Genomic DNA, 26,774 nt, shown 5'->3' with positions numbered 1-26,774 from the left:
GGGACAGGTTCTCAGCAAGCCTAGAAGTGTCCGGACCACAGCGTTTTGAGCCCTTTGTAGGCGAAGAATCTCAGCTCTATTGGCCTCAAGGTATAGAGAGAAGGCATAGTCCAGCCTGGATAGTATTGTGGCCTGGATGATCAACTGACAGATGGTGGAATCAAAAAATCCCAACAGTAGTTTAAGCCCACGTAGTAACCCAAAGCAGACCCACTTTAATTTGGGCCTGAAAAGTAAGAGCGGAATCTACCCATACTCCTAGATATTTTACTGTCTGTTTTGGTGCAGGCGGGAGACCCAGAGTGGATGGCCACCAATGCTCGCTCCAAAGATGAGTATCTTTACCCACCAACAAGAATTTACTAGCATTACGTTGGAGGCAGTTGGAGGTCATCCAGTCTGCGATAGCTGTTAGATCTTCCTTAATCTTAAGCACATCCTGCGCAGAGTCATCTGATAGTGCTACCACCAACTGAGTATCATCCACATAGGATATCACAGTTAATCCTCTGCTCCTGGCTACTGCTGCTAGGGGTTGAATGTAGATGTTAAATAGGGTGAGGCTCAGAGCCAAGCCCCGAGGAACCCCTTGGTGGACAGCATGCACCTGGGAGCAGAAAGGGGGGACAGACACTTGGAAGGTTCTCTTCGATAGAAAGGAGGTGAACCAGCCCAGGGCAGGGCCTCCAATACCGATATCCTCCAAGTGCTGCAGCAGTATCTGGTGGGACACTGTGTCAAACGCAGCACTTAGATCCAATGGGATCAGAGTTGAGGTGCGACCGACATCTAGTGCATCCCTTAGATGTTCTGTTACAGCCAGAAGGGAGGTCTCAGTGCTGTGACGTCGGTGAAAGCCATTCTGGGAAGGGTCAAGCAGATTGTTGTCTTTGATGAACCTCGTGACAATAGATTTATGCAAGCGTCAGCGATATTAGATACCAACGAAAGGAGAGAACTAAGGCAAACATTCTCTGGTTTTGAGGCGTCCAGCGTAGGTTGTTTAAGTAGAGGGACCACCTTGGCATGTTTCCAGGCCATGGGGACTACCGCAGAGGACATAGATAGGTTGATAAGTTTGCAAAAAGGGGAAAGAAGCTGAGGTAATAATTTTTTTAATTGATCCGGTTTAAGAGGGTCTGCAGGGGATCCTGATTTAAGTTTATTGAAGATCATGCATATCCCTTCTTGAGAGAGCGCCGGGAAGTCAGAGGGTGTAGGAGTATCACAGGGCCTGTCCTGCTCTTGGTGTAGAGGAAGGTCCTGTAAATGTCCTCGATCTTCTTAATGAAGAAGGCGGCGAGGACCTCACAATGCTGATTAGAGGAGAGGGGGGGAGCTTTGGGTTGCCCCTAAGATCTACGATCTTTAAGCACGGAGAAGATACATTTAGCAGGGTTACTGCTATTTCTGATCTCATCAGCAAAGTAGGCCTGATGGTATTCCATTGGCTCCCCTTGCCAGCCTGCACCATCTTCAAAATAAGCTATATCATTTACAAATACATCATGACCAGCAACCATGCTTATTTTGCAAACAAACTCAGAATCTCTGGTGATTCTCAGCACACCCAGGTCACAGTCAGACTGTAGATTACAAAGTGTAAAAAAAGAAAAAAACAGAGCGGCATTCCATTTCCATCTATGCATCCAGGATCTGGAACAACATCCTCATATCCATCAGGACCACCCCAATGTTGCTCCTTTTTAGTAAATAGTTGAAGAGTCACCTTTTCATAGAACACAACATCACGATGCATTAACTGCCCATAACCCAGTTACCTCTTCTTTCACTCATTGACTTTATGCTCGTCTTTGATCCTAGACAGCTCTCTACCGCCTTTTGGCCAGGGTCATGCTACAGAAATATCACAAGAATATCTACACACATGCATACATATATACAACCTTTCATACATACACACATACTAGGACACATTTTCTCTTTGGAGAATTGTTTTTAAAAAAAAGTCAAAATAAAGATGACAAATAAATTGCCCTTCATTTTTACTTTGTATATTAAACATTCATAATGCTCAAGAAAGATCATGATGTGGTGAATGCAGTCAAATAAAGTGTAGTATCATGCAAGCCTGTGCAGGTAAGATTGGTGGGGCAGTGGGGCGGGGTGGGGGGGGGGGTTAATTCTGTCGGGTGATGATGAAGGAAAATTAAATAAATAATGCTTTTTAATTTGTCGTTGTCTGACAACCCCCCCCCCCCCCAACATGGCCCCCACCACCTCACCGCTCCTACCTGCACAGGTCACGACTGGTATCAATGAAGAGCTTTCCGCAGCAGATTAATAAAAACTGTAGCCCCTGGAAAGAATTCCTGATTGGGTAGATTGTGTATATCGATACGAATGGCCGAAACGATCAGGTCACAAATGTAGTCAGATATTGGAGAACATTGGGTCTCTGGTCTGAACTCTTGACTCAGACTATAGTCCTTTGATTGGGGCACTGCTAAGGCTAATGCAGATATTATGATCCTGCCACAAATGAAACCTGTATATGCCCAGTCTCGCTTGTGATTCTGCCTGTAGGCTTTCTCCACCTTTGTAAATTGATAACAAATGTTTTAAAAAAAAAAAAAGAAAGATTGTGACTTTGATATTATACTTTGTAAAATGGTGAACCCTATCTTTGTGCAATAAATAAAATCCAAAAACCAAGGGCTAACGGGAGCAGAACATGCACCACAAATGCGTCTGAGTGCCTATGTGAAGGGAAATATGTTGAAATTCATCACAACAGGATCTCATGTTGCCAAAATTATTTTCCAACGGTAGACATCAGTTATGAGGAGGTTTGGAGCTTTTTCAGAATTTCCTCAGATCCAAGGCTGAGAATTAAGATATTAGGGGCCCTATTTACTAACATTTTGCATCATGGCTGCATCACTTTTGTGGCGCATCCATAACGCAAAAGGCTAGTAACTATTTACAAAGCCATACAAAGGCTGATTTTCGCTTCCTTGAGTGGCTTTGTGAAGAAAAAAAATGTAACACAATGTAGCTGCTTACAGTGCATTGCGTTACATTTTATTCTGGGGGCGGAACATGGGCGTTCCCATGCATTCAGTCATGGATTTTACACAATCTCCAGTGGCAGCTGGTAGGGAACGGTGGTGGGGGGATGGGAAGGTAGAGGGTGAAGAAAGAAAAAAAAAGAAAATAAAACTTGCCTGAGGTCACTGTCGCCTTCAATGCAGGAAGAACACAGCCTCCCAGAATCCCTGACCAATCACAACACTACCTTACAGCAGCATTGTGATTGGTGTGAGTGCCGTGGTTCGGCATCCGGACAGGGGCATGGAGGCTGTGCATGTTCTTCACCCTTGCTGTATAATACAGCCTTTGGACAACATGCACAGTGCACATGACAGTTTGGCCGGCACGAGACGGACGGCCAAACCCTCATGTGCACTTAAGGTGCAGCCACCACTCCTCCTCTTTGGATGGACGTCATCGGAGCCCGGCCCAGCCCGACTCCGCCCTAACAACCTGGCTAGCTGCAGTGCAACTGCAATACAAAAAATAAACTGATAATAACCTTTAGTCATTATCATTTTATTTTTCGGTTGCACTGCTTTAAAGCAGTGGGGCGACGCTCCTCAGCCTTAGCAGATTAGCTGCCCCTTGCAAGCTCAGATTTACAAAGGTTTGTAAACCTGGAACTGCATGAAATCGCTACGCCTCCCAGAGAATGGCGTAACAAGGAGAAAAATCTTTTTTCCTTCTCATTATTTCCTCTTTCTATGTGTGCCGCAATCTGCAGCACACATAGAAAGAGGAAAATGCCTCAAGAGATGTTTTAGTGCAGGAAGGTGTCATTCCCTACACAAAAACAATTCTCCTTATAATGCAGGCACCCTTGCACCATGCTGTAAGGGTGCTTTGGCGCTAGGCTGGCTGAAGTGCACCAATGCTGTGAGAAAGCAAAAGAGCACCATATCTTAGTAGAGAAGGCGCATTTCTGCTTTCCCCCTTTCAAGCAATGCAGCACAAGTTGCCTTGCTTCACTACATTGCGTAAAAGGTAGACCCATTAAAAACAACAAGAAGGGAGAATTTTTTGAAGAGAGAACAAATGTAACAACCCTTATTTGAAGTAATATTTACATTTTCTCCAATTTAAATGTTTCTATTTTTCTGAAACCTATTTTATTTGTTTGTTTTAAAATGAAAACATATCTCACAAACCCATGCATATTAGACATGTATCCTGTAGTCTATTGGGAAATTGTATGTTTCATAACCTGCTGTTTTATGCTGTGAGTTTGCTTAAAGTGAAGTACAAGGACTGTCAATTGATACAATCAAAGATGATTGACAGAGGCATGAAATATTCCTAATGTAAAAGCATCATGTACAATTTGCTTAATTTGTGGGTCAGCAATGGATGTGGATGAGATTGAAGGATGTGAGGCTCATTCAAATCAATGTAATACCAAAAGGTGAAGCATCTTCCAATGAGCAGATTTCTACACATCACCAGTGCTTTTTATGAAAGAGAAGGTGATAGGCATATTACTCTATCCGGGCTTCATGAACTGTGCAATTAAAAAGATCACACATATCCTGATCACCAAGGCATAATAATGTTGGGCAGAAGCAGTGCTTTATTTGAGCTGGTGGTTTGCGGTGCTCAGCACCGGCACTTAATTGTCAACAAGGGTGCTTGAAACAGTCTGCCACAAGGTGGTGCTGTCTGGCTAATTTCGAGATGATCAGAACAACAGGGAATTAATTCAACATACATTAAAAATGACAATTACCTGCCATTCAAGCCATTCTTATTACTTTGGCGACCTGTAATAGTCTGAATTGTCACACTTGTAAGTGTATGATGGTTAGTAGTTGTGTTATTGCCATAATTGGCAACATGGCGGGGCAATATGTGGTGCAAGCTGCAGTGCTGCTCCTGCCGAGAGCCCTGGCACTTTATGTTTTACAAATAAGCACTTGTCAAAAGTCATTTGATGTCTTTTTAACAAAATCTTATCATGTCCTCCTTTCTCCTGCAGGAAGCAGAATGTGCCTATGTATTGTTTGTGGTTGCCATCTTCTGGCTGTCGGAAGCACTGCCCATCGCAGTCACTTCTTTCATACCGGCTTTGATGTTCCCAATGTTTGGAATCATGAAATCCAAAGAGGTGAGCAATTGGTCCACTTTTGCCAGTGGTGAATTTTGTAAACTGTGTTGTGCAGAGTTGCCACTCTACTAGTGGTGGGAAAATCAGTTATAGTTTAAGAGCAGCCATACACAAAGGAGACCCGCCCTCCCCCCAAGAACATAGTACTAAATCCTGACTTGCCATCTCTCGCATTACTGTGATCATGAACAGCCTTGCTGACAGCATGCGTATGTCACTGGTGAAATATCCTCCATACCTAGATACAAACCATGGCACACAGGGCACTGTTCATGTACTCCTGGAAATGACTTGAGCCTTGTCACAGACGTACCTGTTTATATGTCACAATTCCGAGGTCAAAGTTTAGACCAGGGTTCTCCAAAACCGGTCCTGAAGGGCCGCATTTTTAGTATATCCCCATTTAGATAAATGTAGTTATTTTACAAATCTTGCATGGATCCGGCCCACCAGGACATACTTTGAAGAACCCTGGTTTAGACTATCGCGAACTTCCACTACAGTGTAAGATAAGCATACCATTACTATTATTGAGTCCAACCATACTTACCTTGGGAAGTAAGTGTAAGTGTAAATATGATTAGTAATTGCATACTTACCTTACAATATAGTGGTCGGTTGGTGTAGTGGATATGATATGACTGCCATGTGAAATATCAGAGGTGATATAGTAGTCTTTCCCCTTACCTCCGAGTTCCTCAAGTATGGAGGAGATGCAGCACACCACCATCCCTGAGAGCAGTCCATGCACATTGAATTGCATCAATGGCCCCAGCAGTTCCAGGTAGCCACCAGAGCTCCAGGTATGGCATCTGCTGCTTGCTGTGAAGACCATGTAAGCATTGCACATTCTCCTCTGAGGGCCTTCTCTCACCAGGGAGCACAGCACAGCTATCTGCATCTCCAACCCTCTTGCCTCTTCAGTGTAAAACCTCTGACCCTTTATCTAACCCTTGATGAAGTCTTGCCCAACTCTCCATTTCCTCCATTTCACCCTGGTGCCCTACATATTAAAGTGCATCCACTTCCTCTTCCTACTCAACCTTTGGCTTTATTGAAAGAACATGAACAGCTCATTGCCTATCATTAATACACAATACCATTCTCAATGCCCTCGAGGCTTCTGCTAAATTCTTGTTTAGGGAATATGCAGTTGTTGTTTTATTATCTATTCCAGTCCTACCCCTCTCTAGACCCCAGTCAGTTCTGTGTTTACCTCTTTGTTCCGATAGAAAGAATGTCAATACTAATATCAAATTGTTAAAAAGCCCTAAAAATGAAATGATTCAGTTTTCTATTTCTCTCAATTCTGCTACTCCATTTCCTACTTAAGAGGTATTTTATCAGAGTATTGTGTTCTGAAAATCATACTATTAAAAATACCCATTGCCCGAATATCGACTCACAAAACATCATGAAGGTAAGTCTATGCAGTTGTAGTCTATACAGATAATACAGATACATCTATACAGATAAGTAATACATTACTATACTTGACTCCACATATATGTATCTTGCTTGCTACAATATTTCTGTTGCATATCATTTTTCTGGTCAATCTTCTGGCATACAACATTATTAAGGGCCTGTTTCATGGGTTCTTTATTTATCCTGTTCCTCCTTCAACTCTTTGTTGTGACTGACAATTCCACCACCTGCCCTCTCTCTTAACCACTGCTCCTCCAGTGCCCGAATGGACATGCCTCCAAAGCATCACTCATTATCTGATTCCTATAGTAAGCCTTTTGGTCCTTATCCTGTATCTCAGACACACATTCTAATTTCCTCTCCCGTTCCATGCTCACTAAACCCTTCCCTCTTCCTGCTTCAAATAAGAGAAACATCTTCACCATCCCCTCCAGTTTTTATTGTCTCTAGGAAAGAGCAGGGAGGGAGACTGGATGATGTGCTACTTGGAGGGTGTATTAGTGGGGTTTGGGGCGCGTGGTCTGACAGATCAGGAAATGAGTTTGACTCATTTTTATTTGTTATTGATTTTGGAATATGAACATGGCTCTGAAGGACGACATGCAAAGAACACAAGCACAGGCAAATACCTACGCACTTAGCCTCCGGCAGCCACTCACCCTCACTTGAGCAATAGAATACACAACAATTTCAAGAACCAAATCACGTGTCCTACCCCCTCCCAAACCCGTCTTATCCCATAAACGTCCTAATTTCATCGTTCACCACTTGTCGCATAGAGCAGACAGGTTCCAACTCAATGCCCCTATAATACGCCGATATCTCCATAGCTTGAGATGTTTTTATAGGCAGCCTAGAGCCTTGTAAACCACCACCTCCAAGTTCATGCAGTAATATGTCCCTTTTTCAACGCCACCAAGGATGGGGGACCATGGCCTTGCGCTCTCTTGCTCTATCTTGTTTTGCTAGAGTCAAACCCAGAAATAGTAGTGTCAACCTGTATCTGTTACTGCCCAGTGTGTCATTGATATGGAGAAGGGTACGTTTTGGGTCCATTGGAACTGACCAGGCCACGACCCTGCCCAGGCAGGATGTCACCTCATGCCAGAAGATGTCTGATGCAGTGCAACCCCACACTGTGTGTAGGAATGTTCCATCTGCTGCATTACATCGCAGGCATGTTGGGGAGCCAGTTACCCCCATTGGCCATAGTCAGTAGTGTGTGAGATGGTTGTATGAGAGAGGCACACAAAACTAAACCACGCATGCCTCTACCATGCAGTGTGAACCACATATGTGACTTAACCACGCATTCCTTTATCACGCATGCCTTACCACGCAATTTCGTTGTAAAGGCATGTTTGGTAAGGGAATATGCGTGGTTAACATCACCAGTACCCCGACCCACCTCCCCACCCTAAGGACTAAAATTCTAGTCCCATACCTCGACCCCACCTTCAGGCCTTGAGCCCTTAAAACTACCACTCCCCCCTCTGAGGCCTTAAACCCTAAGCTAACGGCCCGCCCTGAAACTTACCCCTGCGCTGCCCTTAAAAGGACCCCTGCCCACTTTAAAAAAACTACCCGACCCCGCTCTAAAACTTACCCCCACTCTTTCCTTAACATTACCCCAACCCACTACCCAGTGCCCTAAAACCTTGTCCCTTTAAAATGCCCCGACCGTCCCCTGCCCTGAACCCTAAATCCGACACAACCCTTAAAGACTACCCCCAAACCCGGCCCCAGCTCCACTTCCCTCTCTGCGTCCCAAGCTTCCTGTTCCATTGCTTTGTCTTCCTCTTCCCGCCCATCTAGACACTAGACTGCACTATCTACCTTAACCACTCATATGTGTGGTGCAGGCATGTGTGGTTGCGCTTGCATAGGAACAGGATGCGTGGCTCTGCCCGCGTTGTTCCGGCTGTTTCCCGTATGAGATAGACGCTATGGAGGTATCTAAGCTGGATCAGCCTAAGTCTGGCCATGATGGTCGCTGCCCTAGGGGCCCCCAAGGTCTCAGTCCAATCTTTATTCTCTAGATCCCCCCAGGCCGGCCTCCCACGTCCTCCAGAGGGCAGAGAATATGTCAGGTTGATTAGAGATGAGTGTCTGGTATATCTTCACAATCTTTTGATCTCCCAGGTCTCCCATTATAAGTGTACCCTCTAATGGATTTAATTCAGAAAGGCCAGACAAGGCCACAATGTACAGGGTGCTTGCATGATGGAGTTGGAGGTAACAATGGAACTGATTGCTGGTATTCCACCTGTAGGCTCTGAAAGGACTTGAGGGCCACCTTGCTCATGACGTCATCCAGGGTAGAAATTCCTATCAGGTCCCATTTTCGAAATCCATCTAGCTCAGAGCCCCTACGACCCCATCTGTCGGAGGGTATATCTCCATTAGTTAAGAACCACTCTTGCAGCCGGAGGAAAACCACAGCAGCCGCCCCCGTTATATAAACATAAAATGAGAGGGGTGTCTCCTATCTCCCATTCCTCGTCTGCAATGCGGGGTCGTCCCAAAGGTCATACCACCAGTCACTGATGATTAGCAAATGCAACGCATGATAGTATGTTTCATACTTCCACAGTAAGTGGATTTAAAGCATTTCCAAGAGCAATGTGGGGATACTGCTCTCCCAGAGGAAGACACTGAGAATAGAATTTAGTTTTTAGAACCATTGCCGTGGAATATCGTACAGGAAATTCTGCAGCTGGTACAGAAACCAGGACAATGACACAATCAAAATAATTACTGATCTACCAGTCAGGGACAGAGGCAAGACCGACCGCACCTGAACATCCTCTCTCACGCAAATCAGTAGTGGGTCCAGATTACGCATCCATGCCAATGCTGCATCAGGACAAACAACGGCACCCAGATATCTAATCCCTCCCGAGGCAATCCATAATCCAGTCAACCAACCGAAGTATTGTGGGCGTCTCTTGCCAAGAACACTGTAGATTTAGACATATTAATGCAAATGCCTGAGGTTTTGCCAAAGATGCACATAATTTGTAGGATGCAGGGTCCTGAATGTTCAGGGGCGTTCAGGAAGAAGAGAACATCATCGACACATATAATGCTATTTTATCGGAGACCTACTTCCCCCACCCGAAACCACGCACATGAGCATCCATCCTCACCCACACTGCCAGAGGCTCCATGGCTAAAGCAAACAACAGGAAGACGGAGGGTATCCCTGCCTTATCCCCAGCTGTATTCAGAATGTGTCTGATCTGGCACCGGCCACGCGCACCGTTGCTGTCAAGTCGGTATAAAGCAGTTTGAGGTAGGAAAGAAATCTAAGGTCGAAATTCAGGTGACAAAGGAGTACAAACAAGTACTCCCTGTCTCTCCAATTAGCCAGTGCGTTATGTAAGTGTCTGATATTGTGCCGTGTAGCTAGGAGAAGCATAAACTCGGCCTGGTCAGGATGTACGAGGTCGGGGATGACCTACACCAGCCTATTGGCCAGCGCTTTCTCTAGAATCTTCACCTTCGAGTTTCAAAGGGAAATCGTGCGATATGAGGAGTGTTCAACTACCGACCGGCCAGTCTTAGGAAAAACCAAAATCTCTGCGTTTTACCTGTCCAGTGCAGGACGGCACTGTCAGCAGTGAGTGAATCACCCCCAGCATGTGTTCCAGGAGTTTAGGCAAGGAAACCCATTAGGTCCTGGGGCCTTCCTACGGGGCAGCTCTGACAGGGCTGACAGAAGTTCCCCCTCAGTGAGCGCACCCTCCAATAAGTCGCAGTCCACGAATGTGAGTGTCCTAAGGAGAATTGTATTCAAGTCAAGTCAGACTTTATTTTGGTTATGAGAGTAACCATAAAAGTATATTACTAAAAGGAAGGAACTATTTAAAAAAAAAATCTCAGGATGGAACAATATATAAAGGGAAATAAAAGCCTCACAGGTGGCAACGTACAATTGCAACAAAAATCAGAGCATAGGAATGTCACCAACATTTCACAAAAGAAAAAGTTTCAGTTGTCCCACATTTTGGGTATCCCATGTGCAGCAATGATACAATCGTATAAAATGCAAGTGCCAAAAATGAAAAGAGAAAGAATACTCACTGGATGATAACAAATGGAAATAATGAAAGGGTCTAAAATGGATAATTAATTTTAAGTTTAAACAGACCACCACAATTAAAACACCATTAATTCCTTCTGTTGACCGCACACCTTAAAGACGAACATATGATAAAACAATTTGACAGGGAATCCAACAGTTGCACATATTTCAAGGACATGTCCGAGCTTCTTCTAATGCCATGTTTCCTAACAATTGGAAGTAAAAACCATTTTCTAAAATTAAGATAAAACTTACTGATTTTCTTTTTATAGCAGAATCTAGGGTGAGGAATAATTGCATGAGCACAGCAAGATTTGAGAAGGGTTGAACTGGCCCAAAGGAAAGCCCAAGTGCCATCTTACAAAGCCCAGTCTAAAGAGAGTTAGTAACTTTGTATCCCAAGAGCAGTCAATCCCCTCCAAGTATGGTTCTAGACGAGGCGTGGAAGCATACTCTCTAACAGAAGCTCACGAGCCTCTCTACAATAATGTTTATTCTGCCTGAAAGAGATTTTTACTGGTCCATTTCATGTTTAGTCAGCATCGCAGGCTCATGGAATAAATGCGGCTCACCCAAGTCCGTCAGAGCGGACTTAACATAGTTTAACATAGTATAACCAGGGGATATTCGAGGCTCTTTCACAGGACAGTCTTTGACAATTTCCCTATTAAAGGAGGTGTGTGGGTTAGTCCACTTTGAGCACCACAGTAGAAGGGGGGCCAATCTAATGGAATCTTCCACTTAATCCACTCCATGATCCTGGTGCAAGATACTAGTAAAACACGCCGGAGGAATGCCCAGTAGTCTCCTCAACACTCTTTTGTTCCCCCTGGAAGGGATTTCGGTTGATATAGCCCCAGCTGCCTGATCCATACATTAAAATAGGGAGACACTTTCTTCTATATATCTCCAGGGGTGGGGACACTGTTTTTTTTTACTAATATGTCTGGCCAGATTAAAAAAATAACCATTAGAACTAACAGATTTCTGGGCTGACTTTGGCAGCGCAAGGCCCCCAGATGCCCTTCGCATCAAAGACATTGCCCAAATAGGGGAAGTGCTAATAAGAACAACGGGTTGACCTTGCAATAAGATACCCCTGCATCTTGGTTTGCCTAGGTTTGCATGCCATTATAAAAGTTTTTGTTCGATTTGTGGCCACACCAAGAGAGCCCATAAAAATGACAACTTTTGAAGGCATTGGAGGTTTTCAAGAGTGAGATTGCATTATCCGCATATAAAAAAAACAGGTACCTTTTTCCTGCCAATGGAAGGGGCATCAGAAACTTAATCAGGCAGAGCTGAACCTAGGCCACTGATATATAAGAGGAGAAACAACGGGGCTAGGACACACCCCCTGGCGTACCCCTCTCCTAAAACTTTCTGTCCTCTCTCCTAAAAGCCCATACCTAACTGAGACAGCAAGATCATAATGTAGGGCTCTCAAAAACTGCACAATATTATCCTCAACCCCTATATCAGTCATAGTCTCCCAAAGGTTAGACCTCACCACGCTGTCAAAGGCCCTGGAGAGGTCCATGAAGGCCAGGCAGATGGAGCCCTGCTTTGCAATGGTGTATTTACTGCTCAGCAGGTGCAGATTAAGACATTGCTCCAAAGTGCCTAGACCCTCACAGAACCCATACTGCGTCTCTGACAGAATGTTAGTCTCTCTGACCCAGTCAAGCACGTACTCCAACACCACCCTCCCTAAAAGTTTAACTGAAGAATCCAGCAAGAATATCGGCTGGTAGCACTCTGGGGATTGAGGGTGGCCCTTTTTGAATATTGGGACAATGACAGCCGTACATCATGATTTGGTACACCATGATTTAGGAGGTCTCATTTTGCAGATTGCATTGAAGCAGTTGCATTATAAGGGGGCCCATAGTTCTGGCATGGATTTCTACAGGTACATAGGAACCCCGTCTGGGCTGGGGCCTTCTTTGATGGACTTTCATTAATTGCGTCCCTCATTTTATCTTTATGAATTCCAAGGCTAAGGGGAATGGTACCTCCTCCTCGAAGGGGGAGGTTTCACTCGTAGGCCCATAGACAGCTTTAAAGTGATTAACCCAGGCTTCTTGACTGATGAAGGTAATAACAGAATTAGGATTAGTACTTGTAGGGTTAATATGTCAAGCAGACTCCCAGAATGCTCTAGTGTCCTTCGACCTGCAGGCCATAACCAGCTTACTCCAGGAGTCATTCTGTAGTTCTTTATGTCTTTCCCTTTGGATGCCCTTATAGTCTGCTCTGCATTGGTGTCCCTGGGTAGGTCCTTTAGGGCCTCATGGATTCGCATTGAGGCCTTTCTGCAGGATTGGTCAAACCAGTTGTGCTCATCTTGCCTTGGTCTGCTCGATATCATCAGCAAGCTACTTCTCACTGAGCCCAGCTCAACACATTGGGAGGACACAACCTACAGGCTCTCGGACAGGTCAAGGCAATCAACTACCAGCGGACGGTGGTTGGCTCAAATTTTGCCTAAGAAGGCAATCATATCAACATTTCTCCATGACAGGTGTAATCCCTGCAATTTAATTGTTAAAGACAGGCAGATTAAAATGTTGGCGCCTTCCCCCATTCTGACTATGCATAGTTTGCATGGTTGTGATCACTGTGTGGGCTTTCACTAATGGCAGCCCTGGATACCCTAACTTACAGGGCACGGCTGACAAAAATGTAGTCTATGACTGAGGAGCACCACCCCCCCCACCTTTTCTCTGTTGTGTTTGTCACTTCAGATGCTAAGGCAAGCAAACATAGTTTGCTTATTTTCTACCAGGGTTGGCCCCAATTTAACAGTAAAATCCCCACCTAAAATTATTTAAAAGCCTTTCTGTAAAAAACATAGCTGTGCATCAAGACCATGGAGAAAATCAGACAGCACATTAAGATTGGCGATATGATCTATATCAAAATCCCCATTGAAAATGCTAATTAGAACAATACAAAGACAAATTGGCCATGTAGATAAAAGCACATGAAAAAGACAGTGGTCAGAGAGAATAGGGGTAATCCTACAGTCCAGGGTGACTTTAACCCATGTAGTTAGGCTCGCCTTGGCCCTGCCACGGAGGTGGAGAGCAAACAGCAGGGATCCTGTAAGAACAATAACCATCCAGACTAATATCTTCAATGGCCCATGTCTCCTGGAAAAAAACAATGTCATGCTTGTGTATGTAGTGCCCCAATCCTCACAGCCTATTTTGCTAGCAAGACCAGCAATATTCCAAGACAATATATTCACATCATGGGCCTGATCCCCAGATGCAGTTAGATTTATCTAATTTGGTTGTCTGAGTGTCACTTTACACCTAGGTTTAATGACATTCAAGCAAGATTCCAGTGTGTTGAGTGTGCTCGGGTGGATAACTGAGTGGTCCAGACCTTGGCTAATCTCCAGAGTTTTGGGGAGGATTTTCCACATTACAGGTTCTGAGTCAATCATTTTTAGACAAGTCAGCCAAGGGGGAAAAACAATTATGATCAGGAATGACGAAGGGAGGTAGTTGAGGTGGGGTAAAACGTGGGGTGTGAGCCAGTTTGCTGTAAAAAATCCCAATTGGTGGGATCTTGCCACTTTTGAGACGTCCTTGCTGGAAGGCATTCACAAACCCTAATTTCTTTTGCCATGTTGATAATCCTGGCAGGGAATGTAGTAGCCTGGTCACTGCATTATGTATCTCTATCACTGACCTTCCTGACCCCACCGCAGCCTAGCGTGTAAGGAGGCATGAGCAGTCAGGTCTCAGGGCCCTCTCCAACTGCTGCGGTATGGTCTGCGCACAAAGGCCCCTGGGGAACGGCTGAGAGGCCCAGGACCAGATCAGTGGGGGCGTGCCACCACAGACTGCTTCAAGTCCTAGCTGGGCTGCCTCTGCCACATTCACCTCCACTCCTTGTGGACCCCTAATGGGGTCACCAGCCAAGCAATGTACAGGCCCATCGGGGACAGGCACAGCGAAGGGGGCTGGGTGTCACCACGCCACCAGACACCAATATCAGTCCCACTGGCTCCTTGTCCCTCACCTTCTTTGCCACAGCTCACCCTGGGGCCCACCGCCTCCTTACCACTATGCTCCATTCTGTGCCCGAGAACCACGAGGAGTCAGTGAGGCTGGCTCGGGGGTTAACTCCCACCACTTCTCCCGACATTTGGCTCCAGGACGTGAGGCATCATCTGGCCACGCCACGGGGCTCTGATTAAGTAATCTTCCCAGCAGAGGGTACCATGACGCCTCTTCAGGTCACGGGGGCCGTTAGTGGCATGCTCCACAATTGCACTCTCCAGCCATGATGCAAGGGAAGCGAGGCTCACAGCATGGCAGGTTGCATTGTCTGTCCCGGCCTTCCCGAGCTGCCACATCTCCCAGCTGCCACAGCCTGCTCCACCCGGCTAACTGGCCATGGAGGCCGCCAACACCATCAAATGTTGCCCCCTCCACCTCAGTAGACAAGCGGGACCCCAGCAGGTCGAGCTTGTGGTGCCACCACCTCGATGCGGTCTAGGAGTAAGGCGGATTAGTGGCAAGCAGATGGAGCTGTACTAAGCCACGGCTACCATGTTCGGCGCACAAGCCATGACCCTGGAGTTTGGCTCTTGGCCTTTGGTCCAGCAGTAAAGCTGTCAGAAAGTACAACAACTCAGTTTCTTAAGGAAACAATTACCTGCTGACATGTAGCTGAAGGAAGCAGATTATGGATTTCTGTAAAGCAGTCTGTCCCATTTGTACTACATTAGTCGTTTCGGAATCCAGGGAGCTTGTGACTCGTAGCTCTCCTGGATCCCATTGGGTCAGGATTGATTTGATTCCACTTCTTCATCAGCTGGCAAAGTTCTGTAATGGATTTCCTAGTTTCTCCTCCTCCTCCACTCAAGCCATCTTTCTTCATGGAGAGGTCATTCAGCTATGATTGCCTGCTAGATTAGAGGTTGAAGAATGGAGACTTGCTCCCATGAATGTTACCATTTAGATGTATGACGTAAGAACGCAAACTATTACAACACATACTTCTACAACGATGTTTTTACAACACAACTTCCATTACAACGCATGCTATTAAAATGCAAGCCATTACAACGCATGTACTATTACAATGTAAATTACTATTCTAACACCGCTGGGTGCTTAGCTCAGGGAAGGTGCTGGTCAGTGAGGCATGTGCGTTGTAATGGCATGCGTTGTAATGGAACTTGCGTTGTATTGGCTACATTTTAAAGGCATTGCGTTGTAATGGATGTTTCCCTTACCATATCAATTCACCAATCATGTGGACTGGTTACTTTGAAGGTGGATGTGGATCATTGGACTATCGGTGAGGACGCAGTTAATTGGATCCTTTGTAGTGCAACCGTTTGCGGGTCTTTCTTTCTTTCATGACTAGTTTCTGTTGGGCAACTTGGTCCTTTGCATGTTAGATGAGTGAGCACCAACATAAGCTGTCAGGGAGACATTGGTAGAGCTGGCCAACAGAGAGTCTTATGCTTCTCACCTCCTCTACAGATGTGGCACTACTTTATCACCCCCTGTTAAGAGCAATTCTTTCACCCTGAAGAGGCCCGTGTGAACTACACTCTTTGAACATTTACAAAGCATACCTCTTACTCTCCTCTTGTTTAAGGTTGTACCGCATTAACAATAACCATGACCAGATAAGTGAGTGAGATTAGAGCTCTCATGGCTCCACCTTCTATTTAAGATTTTTGCAGATTATTCGGTTTATGTATGGGTCTTTATTTTCTTCACCCAGATTCTCACCTCCCAGCATGTCATTTCAGAGGCCATATTTTCAGAATGTTTCTTGTCCCTGTCTCGTCTGAGGAGGACCTTCTGAATACTGTCAATATAGAAAGGGCCATTGAGTATACTTATGCAGGGAAAACCAGACCTGGAGGATAAGTACCTCATTTTCCATTTTTAGAGCAACCAAGCAAAGAGCAAAACCTTCTAGGACTACACTATGCCAGTGGATCCAGTGCCCCTTTGGGGACTGCCAATGATGGTATTTTGTGTGATTCAGAGGGCACAGACTCATGCCCACAGGATCGTACTTTTTTCTCTTGTGCTTTAACCACACCACACCTACCCAAAGGTGTTCCATTTGTGGCCAAAGAGAGTTCACAGATCAACAACTGTCCTTAGTACAGAACCTGGGCTTTCCTCTCAAAAGCCTCCCAGTTTTATAAACCAGCTTGAAGTCTAGAGTCTGATTCTCTAAACTAGCCCCGGAGGAAATTGTTGCTAGGCTGACGTAATTTCAAGAATTTCACATTAACTTTGTTCTGAGAAATTCCTATAATTATCATCATCATCATTCAAAAAGTCTTTATTTATGATTATTCATCTTAAAAGACATACTATACAAATCAATTTAAAAAGCAGCAATCAAGTTAATACATCATAATTAAAATGTGGTGACACAATTCGTAAAATGTAAAATGGTCATAAAATCAGCTTTATAAGTAAAAATGGAGGGAAGCAAGTTGGGCTACAATCCTCCGCTCCTTTCCCTGATTGCCCAAGACCAACTAAGAAATTTGGCTACACCAACAATAATTAAGTCTTTGTCACCAATTTTTAACAACCTTTTAGCAGACAGGGCAGAGGCTGTGCCCAGTGAGCGACACAAGGGTTTAAGCCATGTGTTCCTAGGTAATTGGTAAGCTGGGCAGACATAGAGGAGATGGCTTATGTTTTCAGAATGCTCAGGGCAGAACGGACACCTGTCTCCCAGGCCTGTTTTCCATTTTCTGGTAAAATCCCTTAGAGGGAGCGTTTCCACCCTGAACTGGTGAAACAGCCTACGATCTCTGGGCTTTGTGATCAGGTCCCAATAAACTTCAAGAGAGGGTTCGTCTTTAAAATCCAAAAAGGCTCTGGTCAAAGGAGAGTCCAATAGTATGTTGATCCTTCTTGATTTAACCAAACTCCAGAAAGCCACTCTTAAGTCCGATTTTGATGGAATTACAGTAGATGTCGGGGAAAACCAGAGGTCTCTCATGCCCATATCTATAAGGAGGTTTTTGATGGTTTTTAGCCATGAAATCTTATTGGAATGGTCCAACCCCCTTACTTCGAGTAGGGCCTTAGAGAATTGGACTAATTCCTGATTCGACCACAACCTTCTCCAGAAATATAACATTTTTAACTTGACGACTTCCTCAATTGGGTTGCAACCAAGATCAAACAATAAGGGAATTCGTGGGGTCGATTGTGGGAGTCCTACTAGCGATCTAAAGAATTTGTTCTGGGCCAGTATTAGGTCTGACAAGTTGCAATTCCCCCAGATTTCTGCACCGTATAGAACGGCTGGGGCGATTTTCGTTGAGTACAACTTGATTACTGGGGCTATAGGTTTGGTGATGGATAGCCTGTGTTCTCTTAATAAAGCTCCCGCCAACTGTGAATGTTTTAAAGCCAGAAGCTTCATCTGGGGGGCCCAGCTCATTTTCTCACCAATGGTTATGCCCAGATAAGTAAAGACCTTGGCCTGTTCTAGTGGCTTCCCCCCCATAGACACTTTTGCTGCAACATCACCTGCCCCATGAAGGACCATAAATTTAGTTTTGTCCACATTAATCTCTAACTCATGTTCTCTGCAGAAAGCCTCAAATCGATGTAACGCCCGTTGTAGTCCCTGACGGGTTTTAGATAATATCAGGGTGTCATCAGCGAACATGAGTAGAGGGACCCTTTGTCCATCTAGTTTAGGTGCGTCAGTGGGATGGTCCTCAAAGTAGTGTACTACACCGTTAATAAATAACGAAAACAGTGTGGGTGCCAGGACGCACCCCTGCCGGACTCCCTTCTCGACCTTAAATCTATTAGTGACTTCGCCAGGGTTCCCCCACCGAACCTGAGCATAGTTAGAGCTGTGGAGCTTGACCACGAAGTCGACTAACTCCCTGGGCATCCCTAGCCTGAGTAGGACTTCCCATAGTTTGAATCTTGGGACGAGGTCAAATGCGGATTTTAGGTCCACAAAAGCTGCAAAGATAAGACCCTTGCCCAACAAGACCTCCTTCCAGTAAATTAAAACAAATTTAAAAACCTGATCCAGTGTCCCCATGCGTGCACGAAACCCTACTTGGAGGATAGATAAGATCTTATTATCGTCAATCCAACTGTGTATTCTACCTAGAATGACGCGGGCGATAATTTTTTGCAGTGCATCAATGAGGCTTATTGGCCTGTAATTCCCTGGGACAGCACGATCTCCTTTTTTATAGATCGGTATTATTTCTGCGCCTGACCAGGATTCGGGGAAAGAAGTTCCCCCGGCCAGGGAATTCATTAAGTTGGTAATGTAGGGGACCCAAAGATCTTTATCCTGTCTAAACAGGTCTGCAGGAATGCAGTCAGGACCAGGGGCCTTGCCGCTAGGTATATTTTTTAAAACCGCTTCAATCTCCTTTGTGCTAAATCTTAATGGAACCTCTATTTTAGTTTGTAAAATTGCGGGACAAGGAGTTCGAACTGGGCCCTGTTGGTATTGTGCCTTGAAGTGGGCAACCCAACTGTCAGGTTCCACATTATTGTTTGGGGCTTGAGTCCTTCGTCCATCTCCCCGCCTTATTAGGTCCCAAAAATGGGACATATTCCTGCCTTTACAGGCTACCAGCAGGTCCTTCCAACGTCCCTCATCCCACTCTTTTTTAGCGTGTTTTATGGTGGATTTGTAATTGATCCGTGCCTGCTTAATCAAAACATAAGACCTAGATTTAATAGCAGACAAGAGGGCTTTGTGGGTGGACCTACAGTGAGCGTTATACCATGTGATGGGCTCATGTTTCTTTTTACTCCCCATGGGTTTTATGTTAATAAAATATGTCTTAAGCCTATTTATGAGGTCCGAGTGGATTTTTGGTAGTTTATCGTTAAGGGACTCTTGTGTGTTGCAGGTGTTTATTCCGCCCAATGCACTTGATATCAGGGCCCTTATACCTAGCACCTTGGTCTCGTCCAGTGCCACCTTGTCCCATTTAACTCGTCTGAAGTCGTTACCAATTATTAATGGGGCACCACTTTTTATTGGATTACCACTGGTCTGTTGTGCAAATCCCTGGATATCCACTGTCAAAATCAGTGGATTGTGATCACTTTCTGGCCTAGTTTGTATAACCATGTCAGACACGATATACCAGATTTCCAGGTTGACTAAAATGTAGTCGATTCTACTTTTCGTTCGACCGTTGTTAAAGGTCGGTGCACCCTGGGCATCAGATTTTGTTCTTCCATTTACTGCCCTAAGACCCCTTTCCAGACACATTCCTTTAAGCTGGAGCGCTGCCTCGGTCAATTTGTTTATTGGTTTGGAGGTTAACAAGGGGATGCCCCAAAGGGCATCCTCCTCCTCACTTAACTTACCATCATCGCCATCCAGGGGTTCAAAACATGTATTAAAATCCCCCAGGATGATCAAGTTGTTTTTAATGGAGCCTTCCGCTAAAAGGGATTCCAATACTGTAATGGTCTGGGAGCTCTTTCCACCCGCTTGTCCCCTGGCATAAACATTGACTAGGGATAGTGCTGGCCAATTCTGGAATTTTAGATTAATAGCCAGGATATCCGGGTTATCTATTGGAATTACTTCAATAGAGACCCCAGGAATTTGTCTAACCCAAATTATGTTTCTATGCCAAATCACTTAACTAAATACCTTTCACTGCAAACATTTAGCATGAGCACATAGGAACTAATGGAATGACCAGCACGTGAGAGGCTGCTGTTTATCGTGCTTGTATTTTTTTGCACACAAATATGTCCCTGCATCTAAACTGTATGCAACGAAACATTTCAAAATAAAATACAGTGCAAAATGGTAGTTTCTGCTTTGACCTCATTAGTCATAATTTCGCTTACATTTTCAGAAACTTTGCGTATTTACACAAAAGCAAATTACACAAATTTCACGCATCTCCACTCTAGACCTCCTTATCCACAGCTGAAAGCATTTGAGTGGCAGTGTCTGTACGCTCAGGGTACAACCCAATACTTCCTGAGATCTCCAAAGGGATTGAAGAATAGACTCTTCCAGGCTGCCTTTAAGGTTGCTGAGGACCAATTTTCCTAAATGCTAATTGCTTCATGAAATTACCCATCATTACTTTTATTGGAGAGACATCTAAGACTGGCTGATTTCCAATTATCAAGATTGTAATATATTTCACTTTAGAAGATTCATAATGATGGTTCTTTCACATGCCTCCCAACAGCTATCCAAGGGTGGCCTAAAGTGGTAGGTGGCCCTGTGGAGAGAATGGTTTCTGAGATAGACGGTGTAGTGACTGACCCTGAGGAGGTCAGAGTAGGACTCTCCAGATTCCTGGAGAGGGATTAGAAGTGTACTCTGAGATGTCAGCAAAGGGTAGGTGGCTGCCCGAGAACATTGAAGGATGTCTGTTTTTACCTGTTCCAGAGTTGACGGCTGTGGTGATGCCCAGCTGGATGTCCAATCAGGTAGATCCTGGGAGGTCAGACCCCAGGATTAGGGCAGAGGCCCTGTAGCTAGAGGGTGTGCAGGAGGCTGTGCCGCTAACCAGACCCCTGGCTTGTGCACTGCTGGAATACCAGCCTTGAGTGAGACCCTGAGGCCCCTGGTAGTCCTGGCTTGCCAAACATTGGTATGGCTGGTGGGTGCAGCCCCCAGTGTGCTGTGACGGTGCAGAAGGTGGGTTTCCCGCAGTGGTTGTACCAGCTGACCAGGTAAACCCTACTGTTGGAGAAGCGCTTCATTCTGGGATTGTAGTGACCACTTCTGTTTGGTGGGCTGCTGTGAGCTATCTCACGAGCAGCTGATGAGGACTGTACCAGGCAGACTTATGGTGGATGCACTTAAGGTGTTCCAGCGGGGCGGATGCCCGTGGTGAGAGTGTGCAAAATGTGAGTGCACCTGCAGTGGTAGTACTATCCCTATGTCAATGGAAGGGACCCTGTGCTTTAGTCTTGGATCGGATTTGCCTTTTCTGTCTGGGAAGTATGCTTTGGGCTGTCAAACAGGAAGCGCTCAAGGACTGAACTTGGCAGACTCCGGCATGGTGCACTTCAAGTGTACCAGTCTTAAAGTGGTGCCCTAAGACCCCTCAAAAGTCCTGCAAGGACTCAGCAGGTGCAGCCGCAGCCCTCCGCATAATGTGATTAAAGGAGGCAGTGTAGCCCTCAAGACCTGTTGAACCTTTCACAAGGGAAGCTTTATGATCCGTGATTGGTCTTTGTGTTAACGGCATGGAGGCTGGGAAGGGGTTTTGAGGGGGGCCTGGGTCAGTCATGTCCCACTTAGCGCACCACAGCACTTCCTGTTGACCTGGTGAGGCTGTAGGGAGTCCACAGGTGAGAGGTTTTTCTGGAGGAACTACCTGGGGTAACCCTTGTCTGGGAGCACTCCTTGATTGGGCTCGAGTCCTCTTAGGGGCACAATCATCCTGAGAGGGCGTGGTGGCAGCCTAGATCCCAAAGGAACTATATGGGTGAGTTTCAGTAGCCCAGTTAAGGGCCTGTGTCTCCATCTTTAGGGTGTAGTGACCTGGTTGAGTGATGGTACTGGTTTGTGTATTCTGCAGAGGGGGGTTAATGAGTGACCTGTGACACAGGTCCCAGACCTGTCTGTTGTGTTGGCATCAGTGCCGATTCACTGAAGCCTCGCCAGGAATGGCGTGGTGGTTGCAGCAACCCTGTCTATCTGCGGTCTTTCAGTGGCTAGGTCTTAACCAACTTAAGTGAGACACTGATAAGTCTGAGATTTTTAGCTTCAGACACATTTTTACATTTGACCTACAAAATCATTGGCCAAGTGAGGCACCCTCTCCTCATGTCCTAAATGAAGTAGTGAAGAATCTCGGTATCAAGATTAGCAAACAACTGACTTTACAATCCCAAATGAGTTTGGTAGTCGGTACATGTTTTGCTCTGCTGCGCACGGCCAAAACATGTGTGCGATTTCTCTCTGTGCCTGTTAGAATCACTGTTCTTCTAGCTCTGGTGATGTCTCGACTGGATTATGCTCATGCCCTTTAAGTTGGACTCCCACAATGTTTTTTTGCAGAGGCTTCAAAGTGTTCAGAATGCTGCTGCCGCCTGGCCTTAGATCTTCCCAAGTGAGCCTCTATCACCTCTCATTTGAAGAACTTGCACTGGCTTCCTGTCTGAAATAGTATCTTGTTTAAGACCTTGACACTTATACATAGGACGCTGCACCATTCTGGCCTAGACTATCTGTCTTCCAGAATTCAACTCTACTCTCCCTCGAGATCGTTGCGCTCTTCGCATGGCCATCTGGCCAAAGTTCCGAGGGTAAAACGAGCTAGATCTGGAGGCGGATCCTTTTCCTTTGTGGACCCTCAAGCTTGGAACAAACTGCTTGTGGAACTCCTCCAAGTGAATAAAGAACAATAAGTTAGAAAACAACTTAAGACCTGGCTTTTCACATGCTAAATAGCTTTCTCTAATTTTCTTTTCTGTCTTCTATTTCCCTGTAGCGCCGGGACACTCCTGGCAGTAGCTGTGCGCTTTAGAAATCCCTCCATTCTTTCATTCACTTTGTGACCCAGAGCAAGGGTGGGCCTAGACCTGCACAGGCCATGCAGGTGGTTAGTGTAGTGGATGCATCCCCTCTAGAACCAGAAGGGTTCTTAGTGCATTCTGGGTTCCCTGCGGGGAAAGTTGGCTACATAGTTGAGCTAGGTGGGTTTTCATAGCATAGAACGGCCAGTGGGAGATTGCAGTGGTAGTGGACAACTGGGGATTGGTGTGTCTGGTCAGAATCCATGCCACTTATTACCACTGGCTAGGTAAGAGTACTCAGGAGCAATGACTATCCCTCCCCTACATTCAGCTGGTGGTGGTGTGTGTTGCAAGATGGGTTCATTCCATTTATTACAGCCAGATGTTTTGCTTTTTGGATCATCCGGTTTCTAACGTTTTTACTGTGGGTGAGTCTCACTACATGTGTCTCACCCACGGTTATCACATGGCAAATGGGCTACCCATGTTTACCACCAGTGTCTGCGTTTTCGGATAAGGCTGCTGCAACACAGCTAGGATAAGTGGCACTTGTCTAGTTACACACAAACAAACGTGCACACACGTGTACACACATGTGCAGGCTGACTCTGCAGGGTTAGATATTGTCTGGGTTAGGCCTTATAATGTTAGTGGACACCTATAGGTAAAGTCAATGTGATTTACTGTTTTATCTGCAGTGATACTTTATTATATACATTGGTGAAAGATACCCTAGAGTGCAGTTTCTCTTGCATTAGACCTACAAAGTAGAGTGAGATATTAAACTGAGGTGGAAACGGTGTGCTCAGTTCATATTCATAGATCGAAAGACCATACATGCTCATCTTATGGATGATCCAGAATTGTAATATTTCTCAGGCTCAGGATAGAACCCAGGCCTTTTGTCAACCTGATGGGCAAAGTTAATACCATTTCTCCACAGTAGAGGGAACAAAGGCTGCACCACACAAAAGGAGTAATTAACAGTGCTTCCCTCAGCTCCCGAGGAGAAAGGAGTTGGGATGAGAATCTGCATCTATTAATTGCCTGCAACACTTTACCAGGGCTTGGGACAGCACAGGCCCTCTAAACAAATCAGGAAGCCCAGAGACCTGCAGTTAACACAGGAGGGGGCTCCTCTCTGAAGAGTTGGTGGGAAAGGCCCTGACAGTGATGTCAGCGAGGGGTGGGGCTGAGACCCAAAGAACAGATGTGACCAGTGACTCTTGGATGACAACATCTTGAACTGTCCCAGCATTCTATGTAGGACGGATGAGACAGGGTTGGGGAGGTGATGTGGCACCCTAGGATTGGCTAGGGGTTCCTGAATTCTAGAACCTCCGACCCCTTTTAAAAGCTCTTGCACAAGGGAGAGACAGTGCTGTTGGTGCTAAGGTATTTTCAATCTAACATGTGTATATTTGTAAATTAATGAGTAGAATTTAGTAGTGTGTGTGTAAAATACATGCACGTTTCCTTTTCTCACAGAAAAAGCACTGACTGGACAATCATTTATTGAGTGTTATTACTGTGTGCCGGCGAATGGTGATTACTAGCCCACATCACCCCCCATGACCAGATAAAATCAATGGCTTCAGTGAGGAGCTTGGTTCCCAGTAAGGGGAGACCCATTCCTTGCGCAGCCCTCACATCCTGCACAATTAGATAACCCAATTTCCTACAACCTTCTCCTGGACTGTAGGACCAGGTCCTCCTTCCTCTTTGCACCACCAGGACCCACCTCCAAAGGGGAGAGGCCTAAGAGCCGGGCTGTCTATAATTTGTCTGTGACATTTAATTGCTTCCCTTGCCTCTCAAAGGTCAGGCCAAGAGGATAGGTATATCTGTATCAGATATTGTCATCTCTCAACTTCCTGGTGATTGACCTGAAGTATAATCTGTATGGAGAGTAGCTTGAGATATGTCTTGATAAAAAAATACAAGTATATTATTGAAAGTAGATCTCACCTTTGATTTATGCCGGCAGCAGTACTGCTTCGTCTCTGTGTAATAGTAGACCGTAGTTAAACTATCCCTTAGTTTCTGTGGTGGTAGGGATAATTTCGGACCCACCCCAGTGAACCCTGTTGAGTCATACTTCCTGTTGTCCATCTTCCAGCAGGAGAACATGCCCACCATGAATGTTTCTAGCTTGAAGTCCTCAACGTCTTTTCGCAGTCCTTGAATTCTCAGGTTTTCTCAGTGGAAACAGCTCTAAAAATCTTAGATTTTAGTGAGCACATTTTGTAGCATCTAATCCATAATCCCCCTACTGTGAAAATCATTTGTACGGCCTCCAGAGAGTCCATCTTGGCTTCGAAATCCACCAACTTCTGGCCCACCAAGTCAACATCGGACCAAAGTTCACTCTCTCTGTAGCACCCATCGTTAGGATGCAGCACACCACTCTTTCCTCTCACATCCCAGCCCACCTGAACCACAGCCTTTTTCTTCTGTCTCTTCAGTGTCTTAGAGCTACATCCCAGAGGGCACTGCCCTACAGGGCCAACTTGTGCAGTGCAGGGGCCACCTTTCTTTAATTAGCAAACAGCAGTTTACAGTCGGGCCAGGAGCATTATGGGAGCACATCTTGCTACTCCACCATCTTGGCCACGCCTGTCCAGCTGGTCTAGAGATTACAATAGACTTTGAATTGTATCCCTTCTCAGACACTAATGACTGGACCAAGGATACACACTGAATTAACCACCGTTGTCATCTATAAGTTGGATTCAATTCTTGTTTGAGTAATTTGACTTTCCACTTGGAGTGCATTTGTATTGTGCCTCAAAAGAACACTACTTACTCAGGATATTGCTCAGTTACCACAAATCTAAGAAGATACCTCATTGTCCCCTTCCAGTAAGGAATCCTGGGAAGCGTGCTATCTTTTCTTCTTTGTCGAAGGGATAGCTCTTCTGCATTAATGATCTATTGTTGAATATGTGGCTGTTGGATGAGGTTGGATCTTTAGAGTCTCTATGACTGAGGTAGGACCTGTAGGTAAGCTGACACTGCAAGCAATACCACTTGTACAATGGTGGATACTAGTTAATGTGTTGGGAAAGCAATTTCAAGGGCTAGTGAGAGCCCTTCGACCATGTCTATTCTGTTCAATAGTCCCACATTGGAGGTTAAGAGAGACTGGCTCTTCTCAATTAAATGTAGCAAGGCACTATACATCTGTGCTCTCCAGATGCATGATACAGTCACTTATTACAGAAAGAGGGATCTTAGACAGGGAGAGCTGTCTGGCTCTGCCATCATGTTTTGGTACTGGAAAGTGAGGTTCTAGCAGTACTGAGTGGGCAGGGTCAGGACTATGTCTGCACTATCCCTTTGAGACAGTAGGAGACCCTAGGCCACCCATTACTAGTCTATATTATGGAAAAAGACCATCCCAGGGTACTGGCTTTGACCATTTGCATGTGGAGAATGGCAAGTGACCCTGTTACAGGCAATGACAGATATTAATGTACATAGCCCAAGTAGTGTGGTATTTGGTCATTGCTGTTTGACAACCTTCTCTGCAGATCTCCCTGTGAACAGAGAGGTGTATAAAAAGGCAAGGGAGCCACAAGTCTCATGTGTTTGC

At 45.4% G+C, this 26,774-nt stretch overlaps 1 protein-coding gene across 1 annotated transcript in view; it reads left to right on the top strand.

Moving 5' to 3' along the window:
• SLC13A1 (solute carrier family 13 member 1) overlaps positions 1-26,774 on the top strand; it is a 206,801-nt gene that overhangs the window by 25,549 nt on the left and 154,478 nt on the right. The window contains exon 2 of the mRNA XM_085654191.1: positions 5,030-5,158. Coding sequence (XP_085510317.1) covers positions 5,030-5,158 — 129 coding nt within the window. The remainder of the gene's footprint in view (positions 1-5,029; positions 5,159-26,774) is intronic.

The sequence above is a fragment of the Triturus cristatus genome, chromosome 4_1 (genome assembly GCF_964204655.1).
Source record: "Triturus cristatus chromosome 4_1, aTriCri1.1, whole genome shotgun sequence".
NCBI classification, from domain to species: Eukaryota; Metazoa; Chordata; class Amphibia; order Caudata; family Salamandridae; genus Triturus; species Triturus cristatus.
Note: the sequence above shows the minus strand (reverse complement) of the source record. Positions and strands in the feature narration are given on the sequence as shown.